Source organism: Falco cherrug, chromosome 3 (genome assembly GCF_023634085.1).
Source record: "Falco cherrug isolate bFalChe1 chromosome 3, bFalChe1.pri, whole genome shotgun sequence".
In the NCBI taxonomy this organism is placed as follows: Eukaryota; Metazoa; Chordata; class Aves; order Falconiformes; family Falconidae; genus Falco; species Falco cherrug.
Window position 1 is genome coordinate 112,757,332 of NC_073699.1, and position 11,147 is coordinate 112,768,478.

The 11,147-nt window shown below is 46.8% G+C and overlaps 1 protein-coding gene across 3 annotated transcripts; it reads right to left on the bottom strand.

Annotated features, from left to right (window-relative positions):
• Positions 1-487: 487 nt before the first annotated feature.
• AGTRAP (angiotensin II receptor associated protein) lies at positions 488-10,327 on the bottom strand. Of its 3 annotated transcripts, none has more exons than XM_055704401.1 (5): positions 10,237-10,327; positions 5,409-5,443; positions 5,070-5,181; positions 4,258-4,456; positions 488-2,096 (listed from the first exon to the last, which is right to left on the bottom strand). In XM_055704401.1, exons 1-5 carry the CDS (start codon positions 10,261-10,263, stop codon positions 1,990-1,992), a joined length of 480 nt encoding a protein of 159 aa, XP_055560376.1. In that variant the 5' UTR covers positions 10,264-10,327; the 3' UTR covers positions 488-1,989. The 3 variants fall into 3 exon arrangements, with proteins under 3 accessions (XP_055560376.1, XP_055560377.1, XP_055560378.1); XM_055704402.1 differs by having other exon boundaries at positions 5,380-5,443; positions 10,237-10,291; XM_055704403.1 differs by lacking the exons at positions 5,409-5,443; positions 10,237-10,327 and adding an exon at positions 5,277-5,384.
• Positions 10,328-11,147: the final 820 nt, after the last annotated feature.

The following is an 11,147-nucleotide window of genomic DNA, read 5'->3' on the forward strand; positions in this document are numbered from 1 at the left end:
ACCGTCACCCCTCAGAGTCACTGCCTGAAATAGGCACCCCTAAGGGACAAATGCCAGCCCTGGCCTTGCTCTGCTCCCCTGAGCTCCCAGGTGCTGAATTCTCCTTAGAAAAGCTCACAGCAAGTCAGCTAGGTGGGCATTTCGTAATGGAGAGCGACCAGAAAGGCCTCACTAGATACAATTGTGCAAATACCCAAAAAGCATTAAATTTTAAACAGCTGTTCAGTCTGTGCTTCACAGGTCTAGAGAAGGAAAAACCTGAGCATTTAAATGCATTATTCGGGGATCTATAGTGTCACTGTACAGTTCTGAAGAGCTGAAAAAAACATGAATACAAAGGCCTGCTCTGCAACTCCACAGGCTCCAGAAATTTCTGCCTACCTATTCTTCCTTCCTCCCCATCTGACCATGAGAGCTGACTGATTCCTATTCCTGTGCTCTATTGCATGGCAGCCTGCAAAATGAATGCACAACACTCACCTCAGGAAAGCAAACCAGACTGTTGCACTTGTATGGCATTTACCATGTGTTTGGTCCAAGCATAAATGATGATAGTCCAGGTACAGCAGCAGGTCACTGTAGTGCTTGTGCAGCACAGTGGGGGAAGCATCAAGTTTGTGTTTAAAGTGATCAGACTTGGGAGAAAACTGCTTGGTTTTAAAAATACAAATGGCATGGTTCTAGAGGTTAGAGCAAAGTTAACAGGGCTCTTGGTCACTGCAGAATCAATGCAGCAGCAGGTCTTGTCAAGAAAAATGCAATTGTAGAATAACAGATGTAAACTTTGAAAATTAAACTCCTTCAGAAAAACACAGTTCTTTCTAGCACTAGTATTTCCATTCTGCCAAAGCTGTCATACTCTTTTACTTCTGAAGAAGAATCTTGTTTAAATTTCTTTTTTTTTTTTTTTAATTTTACCTGAAAGCCACAGCAGGGCAGATTTACTGTGCGTAAGATTAGACTTTATAGTTTGTCACGCCTCATGGAGATCACCACTGCGGTGTAAATAAACCCATCTTTTCCTTTCCTCAATCTTCGTTTTACTAGCTCACCTTCCCACCCACATATTTACAAGCAGCATGCTCTACTTGTCTGAGTAAAGCTTAGATGTAGACCTTCCCCCATAACAACTCTCCCAGACTGCCTGCCAGTCCCAAACCCTCAGGAATACCTACATTTTCAAATAAGACAGGTGACCAGTAGAAGTTTTTCTAACACAGAAAAACTGTGTTCCTTTTATATTTTTTTCTTAGAAAAATGTAGTATTTCAAGTTCTGTTAAGATAGTTAAGAACGTTTCAGCTGAAGGCAAAAGGACATTTCAAGGCACAGGATATCTATAACCTACATCCCTCAGCCATTTTAAGTGTCCCGAAGGACATTCAACTTGCATAAAAACATCAGTGAATAAAACCCAAGACTAGATACTGGGAGCACAAGCAGCTCCCTGGCCCAGTAAGAGCATCTTTATACCAACCCCAGCTTTGTGCAAACCACTACAGCTAGCATAGAGAGCTACAGTCATAAATCTTAGTTAAATAACACCATCAAAAACAGCACACAGGAACTCCCAGATGTTTCCTGGAAATATATCTGCATAAAAGCAGGCTAAACCATTGTTTAAGGGCAGTCCATAAGCCTTTCAAAGATAGCTTGTCTGGGAATATTTTGAGTGGTTTCCTTGCAATAGAGAGGATGCATGACACAAGGCTTGGAAGACTGCAGAAGGTGCATCCACTCACGTATACAGAGCGGGAGGGAGGAGAGTGCGGGGATTACAGAGTCACAGTGTTTAACATAACATCTCTTGAGATCTTCTGAACTTACTGCAGCAACCCATCTGCCTATCCTTCAGGGAGGCAAAAGAAATGAAAAGTCAGATCCTCTCCTGTTTGCTCTGTAGCAGGTCTTGCTCCGTAGAACAGACATGGGAAGAGCAGAAGGCTAGACTGGGCAAGGGAAGCATCCATTCCCTGTTGCAGAGGGGGCCTCAGTACGGCTGCTGAGCTGTCTTGCTTGAGTCAGGCCACTGTGGAGGGGCATCCTGCTGATCAATTGGCTCATAGGTGCTGCGATCCTGGCCTGCACAGGTGACACCTGAATGGAGACGGAAAAGAAGATTGGGGAAAAAACAAAAGCGCAAGAACTGAATCCTCTAAAAGAAACAACAGCTCCGACCATACCACATTAGCTGCTCTACCAGCTCTCCAGTACCTGTGTTTTGTGATCCTCACTACACAGGCAGGAGGTAAGAAAACTCACCCTTCCAACAAAGGCAAAATAACAGATGCATTTGAACATGCCTCTTCATTCCCTGAGAACTGCTCTCTTAGTAGCCACATGGCTGTGTGAGAGCAAGACCCACAATACTACATAGCAGCATAACAGGCTCCTGTAATAGCATATTTAGCATATTTCAGCAAGATCAAATTTATGAGATGTAGTGGAAAAATGAACAGACAAAACCATGGCTAGCTGACAGCATAGGTGCAAGAGCATGATTCATCCATGAACCACTCTTCCCAACAACGCAGCTATGCCTCAAGTGTGCCACACCACGGCACTTGATTTGAATCCAGCAGTGCTCCCAATTGAACAATTTGCCTGTGGTACAAGACTGGTACTAAACTGTGTTACTGTCCAGGGGATGATCAGGGAAAGAAGAGACAGGCAGGGAATGTGCATGGACACCTCTGCATCTACAGGCCAGGCGTCTGCCATGGCTAGAAAGCAATCTGAATCAAAGGTGGGCACCAAATCATATGAGAGGCTTGGTCCAAGCAGCAAAGATGCTACCAAAAAGGCGTTTTATGGGGAAAGAAAATGAGACAGAGAAGACTAGGAAAAATGCAACATTTAGGTTCAGAAGGATAATGCCAGGGCAGAAAAATGAGCAAGGAAATTTGTCAACCACATTCAACACAACGGCAGCACAGTTTGTACTGAAAATCTTGTGAGAAAGACAGTTCAGGAGAGGATATGCAACTACAAAGTGTCTGAATTCCAACCTGTGCCTAAGAGGACACTCTCAGACAGTATCATGCCTGTGTTGGGATAGTGTGGTTGAAAGGGAGTGCTCCCAAACTCCAAGCAAGGGGATGAACTCCACAACGATACCTACACTTTCCATGGGATACAAATGTCAAATTCCACTTACAAGCACAGTGAGCAGCTAATAAAAATTGGCACAACTATGGCAAGGCACTGCATTTAACTCACAGACATCCTGACCCAGTTAAGACTGATCTGTCAGGCATTTGCACAAGCACTGATGGAGAAGACATGCACATTCCACTAGCAGAGATGCACACAGCACATAGCAGCCCAAGCCATGGTTTCCTTCCATGGCCTCTCAGCCTCTCCTCCTCTTCAGGTATCTGCCTTTTTTCACAGGAAGCGTTATCTTCTTTGCTAGCATCCAAGCAGTGCAAGTGACAGCTTTTAAACACTGTAATGCAGTTATACCATCCATTACCCTTCACAGCCTTCTTAGGAAGGCAAGAAGATAACTGTGCCAGGCTGGTGGGTTTGCCAGCGTGAACTCACACACAGCAAACAGTCCCTGGCAGCTTCTCCAGCATGAACTAGCACCAGGCATGCTTGGCAAAAGTGACTAAGACCCTGAAGATCCAGCCACGGCCCCTTCTCTCCAGCAAGCCTACCACAACCAGAACAAAAATGAGCGCCTCTAGGCAAAGTCCCATGAGGTAAACATCAGTCCCATTTTCCGGGTAAGGAAATGGATGTTCAAAGCAATCAAGGTAGCTAGGACATGGGAGGCCCACAGAAAGCATGGAGTTAGAAATCCAGCTTCTTTCCCTCTCCTGCATAATCTAGCTAGTGGGGATGCTGCCCACCTCCCCCTAGAAGGAGAAGAAAGGGTTGGCAGAGAGAGAAGGATACCCAAAGGCTTCCAACAAGCACACACAAACGCAGGAGGAGGAAGAGAGGAAAAGCCTCTCAGTTATACTAAGAGAGTCTGCAGTCTCTCTCACAATACCATTGTGGGCAAAATGGCTGTCAGACAAGGACTCCAGGTCTGCAAGGGAAGAGAGGAAGAACATAAGTTTAAGGCCTAAGACACACCAGAACCACAAAATGGGAGAAAAGACATAAGCAAGAGAGAAAGCAGCACCCTCACTGGAAAGGGAGGCAGAACCCAGATGCGCAGAGCTTAGGCTGAAGGGTCCAAAGTGCAAGGTGGTCTCCCCAACACCAGAGCAGGTGGCCCACGCTGACGTGGGAGCAAGCATCCTACCTATGTTAAAGGTGTACTCTCCTCCACGCTCCCGATACATTCGATACACCAAACAGCAGGACACAGGTTTGAGGAGGAGGCTGAAGATGGCCATGCCTATACTGAAACGCTTCGCATCAGTGAGATGGTTGTTTGGAGGGTAGAAGACAGAGATGTGAATGATGTCTGTGAGGACCGTGAGCAGCAGGCCAGTCAGGAACTGGAAACAGAACAGGACATCGACTGAGTACCGACTAACCACTAGGAGTAACAGTTACATAGTCAATTTCCTGAGAGATTTGTGTTCACACAATCATGCCTCTGCCCCAGTATCAAACATTGCTAACCCCCGACACTGCCCCAGGTAGACAGATTCCTAGACAAATGATCCTGTATTTCATGCATTTTCTTCACATCTGTCAGACACCTTGTGATACACTCCAGGATTGTTTATTTTTGCTTGCCAATCTCTTTAATGTTCAGAGAAGGGTTTTATAAAGCCCCTCCAACTCAAGCATATTAAATGCTCTGAGTCCTCTTCTGGAATTACAAGTCACAACAGCAGGTCAAAAAAAAGTAAGAATCAAGCATGCCTCACCTCTGAGAATGAAAATAAGTGATAGCGAAAGCTTCTCACCATGGTTTACAATGCCTATAGATTTATATGCTCTCTTAAAAAAAAAGAAAAAAACACAAAACAATGCAAACAGGGAATACAACTTGCTCACTGTTTATTGGGAACAGCTGAAAATCATCACTGAGTCAAGGGAGCTGTCTCTGCTCTCCACCCTCTCCCTGAGCAGCCTGGTGGAGGCAAATACTCTCACACTCACCATCACGATGGCATCAAGGGAATCTCGCTGCACAATGGCCCAGATCCCCACCGCAAGGACACTGAAATTTCCCCAGGCATAGGAGGCTGGAAACATGTAATTCATGCATCCCCTGCCAAACAAGACAAAAAAATATCCAGCCCACATTCACAGTAAGCCTGCAACAGTTTGTTTGCATTCATCACTGTTCCCATACAAACATCTCACTCTTAGATTTAGGGTCTTCTTGCACACAGACAGGCACAAACAGGGAGTGCTGATTCCCTGAGAACATCCCATTTCCTCGTATCAAAGAATACCCTTTTCTCACCCAGGCCAGGCCAGTCACCAATCACTCACCACACTGTGAGCAGCCAGTGTACCAGAATGATGGCCTATGAAAAAAAAAAACAGAGAGGAAGACAGGTCAGCAAGTTGGGAGAACTCTGGAAGGATCAATGTGAAATGCACCATCTTGTTTCAGAGGGACGGTTGGAAGAGTACCCTGGACCCATGAACCAGTGCAGAAAGCTGGCATAGCAACTGGGACAGTGAAGACACAAAACCATTTTTCTTTGCTTCTGTTGCTGAGTATTTCCTGTGGTGCTACACTGTAGTCATTCATTGTTGTTGTCATCTCTGTTGACAGTTGATTCAGGGCCCACTTAGTCTTTTCTAAATGGGTTATTGATTTTGGAACTCCAGAAGAGTTTGTACAGAAAGCCGAGCAATCTGATTCACACTATGCTAGCACAGTTTATACATGACCAATCTGCCATCCCATCACCAAGTCGTCCATGGAAAGTCATGCCTGCAGCTCCCAGAAATTTCACTCCAGTCCTCAGTAAATCCTCCTTTTACCTCCTTCCAGTCTGTTCAGAGCAGTGGTTCAACCTCACTGCAATATTAACAGACGTGGAGGCATCTTCTAGGAATCTGAGAACCCAATCCTGCCATAGTACACAGCTCTTTTCACTCCCAGTGAAGCCACCAGGGCCCAAATGCTGGCAGTGCCCTAAGTAGCAATAAAATAATGCTGTCACAGATTCCGTACTTTGCAAATGTTCTTAATGGTTATGATCCTTGTGCTCAAGGGGACACAAAGCAAGAAGGAAGCATCTTACTGTAATGAGTGACACAAAGATTCTCTTCACCAGCACCTGACATTTCTGTAACCATGGAGACATACTCTACATGTTTGTTAAGACAGCAAATAGGAACAGAATATACAACTTCAGTCTTTTTCTGTACCTATATCCATGCACTCACTTGTTTTTGAGCCTTCTGGCCAATCACAACAAAGGGAGATCACTCATTCACTTTTTAAACATTTGTGAAGAGAACAACATGGAAGACAGGCTCTACTAGCAGCCTCATAAAAGAAAGGCTGAAGCCTGGACATATCAGAGGATCCACAGGAAGCTATGACTACACACCACCAAAATTCCCCTGAAGCACTCCTGCCACATACTCTGTCCTGCTCCCCACCCCCCCCCCAAAAAAAAAAAGGGTGGGTGGGAAGAGTGACTAGCAAAATGCTAAATTACTTAGTGGACACAGGAAAGCTGTATGCAGATAGGAGCATTAAGACACTAAAAAAATTTAAATAATTAAGATCTACTGACATCCTGCTGTATTCATTGACTTGAAACATCTATCCATGCTGTAATTTAATACAAAACTAGTTCCTCTATGAAGTTGTGACATGAGTGAAGCACAGCCAGGAAATCAACAGGAGTGACACATCTGCTCATACTAGGAGTGTGAGCAGTGTCTCATACTGCTCTGCCAAGATACCACAATGTAGATGTCTCATGATAAGACAGAGCTCTTGCTTCACTGCAGTACCCTAGTGCATCTGCTGAGCATTCACTGAGTAGCCTAGACTTTGCTGTAACTTCAAACACGGTTTAAACAGATTTTTATTAATGATTTTTTTTAATTGTTCATGAAAGCCTACAAAATGCTTCACCCCCACCCCCTGCTTTCCCTTCTCCCAAACTGTACCACAGAGACCAGGCAGAAACTGCTAATCAGTAAAATACAAGATGTTCTTGGATAAGAATGGAGACATGCAAATAGCATTTACTCAAGAGACTAGGACAACATCAGGGAAATTCTTAATTAGGTAGTATTTAATTGCATGCTACATACCCACAAGACCCCTCAAGGCTCACCAGTTAACATAATTAGGCAGGGTAACTTGTTTTTTTTTTTTTTAAAGCTGTCTAGATCAATATTGCATTTATTAAATTAAGAAAACTGCTCAGCCATCGGCATAAAGTCAGGTAAACTAGGGCTGACAGTATGCGGGACCGCTGAAATAAAAACAAGGTGTGTTCCCTTCCTGGTCACTAGTGCAATACTCCTAGGACTTGAGCTAGTGCTGAGAGCAGAAAATAAGAAAGGTGGGACCTTTGTCCCCATCCCTTCGGGGCAAAAGGATGACCATGTGATTAAAAGCATCCCATTGGAAACTGCAGAGACCTAAGGGGAATTCCTAGCTCCTCTGCAAATCCCAGCATGTGATGGAACTAATTGCCAAGCATAAAAAGTGCCTTTCTCTAGTCAGGTGGGAAATGCTTTGGAATAGGAACTCACTCCTTTAAACACACTTCAAAACAGAACCTAGCACAAGGTTGAATTTTGACCAAGTTAAAAATTAGCTGGTTCCAAATTACAATTATTTTCTTATAGTATCTAACTTCTTATTTTACTTACTTTTTTTTTTTTTTTGAGAGAGAGCAAGTTCATCTACTCTGTGAGTGACATATTCACCTGAGGATATACTACCTGAAATACAGATGTGAGTAGTCACCTGTGAGTGAGCTACCTGTAAGGATGCTCCTTATTATTGTAACAGAGTGATAATGAGAGTGGTTAGGCAGTGGAACAAGCTATCCAGTGGGGTTGTCATGGCTCTATCCTCACAAATTTTTAAGTCAGCTGAATTTTGAGTTGAGCTATTTGATCTAACTTTGAAGTCAGCTTTGCTTTGAGCAGGAGGTTGGGCTAGATGACATACAGAGGTCTCTTTTAGTCTGAATTATTCTATGATTCTATGACCTAGCATTTAAAAGTGCCCAAGCACAAAATGTACATTTTCAGGCAGGTGGATTGTAGGGCATTGCGTCCAGGCTTGATCAAACTCAAACTCTGTATATCGAGGCTCTGCATAGTTATTACAATAATCATAGGTGTCAAGCATTCGCTGTAAAAATATGGCTATGATGCTTCCCACATGCTTTGCTGAGCATTACTATTAGAGCTGAGCCAGTAAATGCTGTTTCATGAGCATGTTCCTCATCCGCTCTAGGGCAAAGCCTGCTACATTAATTTTATAGCTCTGCAAGTAGCTTAAAGAGAGACCTCAAGGCTAAGACATTGCTATGTTCTGGCACAAATACAGCTCAGTCATGCAGTTTTCTTGGAGCTACTTCTATCACGAGGCTCATCTTTCTAATCTCACAGAAACTGTAAACAGATCACGCCAATGAATAGCAGTACTGTGCGTTACTTCCAGTCCCCTTCTGAATAAGAATCTTTCTCACCTTTGCAATAGGCTTCAGGGAAGCAGGCCCTAACTCGGGAACAGTACAAAGATGCAGGTACAATTATTAACTACCCATTCCCCAGCTCTTCAGCCCCACAGCAGTACCAGCAGACTCGACAACAGGGCATTTCTAAATCCTGAAAACAGTTTGCCCAGGACAAACTCACTCTCATCTAGTAAAAGATTTGGGAATGGTTGTCTGGAACCAGAGAAGAAAGGCAGTATTTTGGTTGTGTTGTCACAGTGACTCATTTGTTCAAGAAGCCTGTGTTTTTCAGCTCCCCTATCTCCATCTCCCGTGGCAGAACATGTATTTCATGTTAGTAAACTTTTTAATTAAATGTCATTTTTCACTACTGTTTTAGCACAAGGGAACAAAAGAAAAATCAAACCAAGATAAAAAACAAAGCAGATGGCAAGATCTTTTTATCTTCCTAGTGGCCTGGGAATAACACAGTAGTTCAAGCTCATCAGAACTAAGTATCAGCTAGTTTCCAGAATACGATATAATCCACATGCCAGGCCTTGAAAAACCCATTTGCTTACTTGTCTCTGACAAGGGAAGTTGCTTTTCTTGGTGAACTAGCAAGAGGGGCAAGTCATGATTACATGAAGGCCAAGCTTTTATTTAGCACAGCCACATGAAAGCCTGCCTGTGCAAAGCTGAATTCGTAAAAGTAGCCAAGATGATAGTATCCTCCCACCCAACCTGTAGGCAGCCTGCTCCAAGGCCACTGCTCACAGCTTTATGAATCAACAGCAGAAGAAAACTGAGGTGATCAGTGATGCTCTCATTCTCCAGGCAAAGTTTTAATCAAAGAAAGCGCCTAACACTTGCCGCACCAAGCAAGATACGCAGCATAGCAAAGCTGGAAAAAGGCACCCCTATCTAGAAAGCTCAGAGTTCTGAGAATATAATAGGAGAAAAATAAAAGAGGAAAATTTCACCTGTCTGTATCAGCTAAGTCTTTAATACCAAATATCAAAAGCAAAAAAGTTATTTTAATGTCCTCCAGCTTGTCTGCAAGGATATGCTGCTTCCCAAAGTGAAAAGCATAACATAACTGTGTTATGCTAAGTCCCTTATTTGCCATTTCTCTGGTTACCAGACGCTCACGAAAATTTTCCGGTGTCCCTCAAATGCCGCTCGCCCCCCCCCGCCCCCGACCGGGGCAGTTTCGGTGTGTAGGCGATAACCCCACGGTAAGCGCGACCGCCTTCCTGGGACACCCGTCCCGAGAAGCCCAGCCCTGCCCGCTCGGGGCTCACCCCGTGCCTGCCCGGGCCCGCTCGGGCCGGCTGAGCGAGGAGCCCCGGGGCCCCCAGCCCAGCCTCCGGCCGCCCCAGCCACGACCCTGCGGTAAGCGAGCGCCGGGAGCCGCCGCCCGCCCGCCCGGGGGACCAGGAGCTTTGGCACCGTTCGTCCCTGCGATGAACACGGCTTGGCCCCGCCGGCACGGGAGGCCAGGCCAGGCCGGGGAGGAGGGCTGCCGCCCCCGCGGGCCGCCGGCCGAGCCCCGGCCCCGCCGCCGGCGGCTGCCGCCTCCGAGCCCGAGCAGGCGGGCGGCCGCGGGGCAGCCGGTGGCCCCTCCTGGCCGGGGGAAGGCGGGAGCGGCCCGGCCCCGCGGCCCCTACCTTCAGGCTGACGGCGGGCAGCTCCATGGCGGCGGGGCCGCCTCACGTGGGGCCGGGCCGGGCCCCGCCGCCGCCACGGGCCGCCCAGGGGAGGGAGGAGCCGGGGCACCGCCCGGCCCCGCGCCGGCAGGGAGGTGGGCGGCGGGGTCCCTGCCCCGGCCCGTGCCCAGGGCCGCGGCAGCGGGGGCGCGGCGGGGCAGGCGGCCGGAGCTCGGGGCCGCTTGGGCTGGGAGCCCCAGGGCCGCCGTGCGTCGCACCGCGCCCGTTGCCGACACGGACGGGCCCCACGAGGGGAACGGTGTGTCTGGAGCAGGCTGCTGCCTCCAAACGTGCAGCCGAACGTTTCTCCCAGCTGCTCACACCCATCGTGCAGCTGAGGGAAGGGCTGAGTTACCCTGTGGCTGCACTCGGTGTCCGGGAGGGCTAATGCGTGTACAGGACTTAGCGGCTTTGGTGGGGGAAGAGAGCGCTTTTGTGGACACACCAGTGACAAAAATGCGAGGAGTGACAAAGAGACTCTCGGTAAAAAGCAAGGTGTTTGCTGTGCTCAGCTGTGTCATGCCATAACCAAGCCAAGCTGAGGTCAGTCGTTGGGGCTGAGCACTGGAGTCTCCAGCCATGTAGCTAGAATGGCTGGCAAGTACTTGGTTGCTTCCTTTGGCCCTAGATTTTTCCCTACAGCTAGATGACTGAACTTTTTGCTTAAAAGCCTGGTACAAATCATGAGTTCTTCATTTCTCATTCTGAAAGAAAGCTTGTCCCATTTTCAAGCTAGGGAAGTTGATAAGTGATCAACCTGACCCCGCACAGTGCTGCTGTAACTTATCATTTCCTGCCCAGTTGACGATAGCAGTCTTCTCCCCAAGTACGGCAAATTAACTAACAAAATCAAGAAGTCAGGATGACACCTG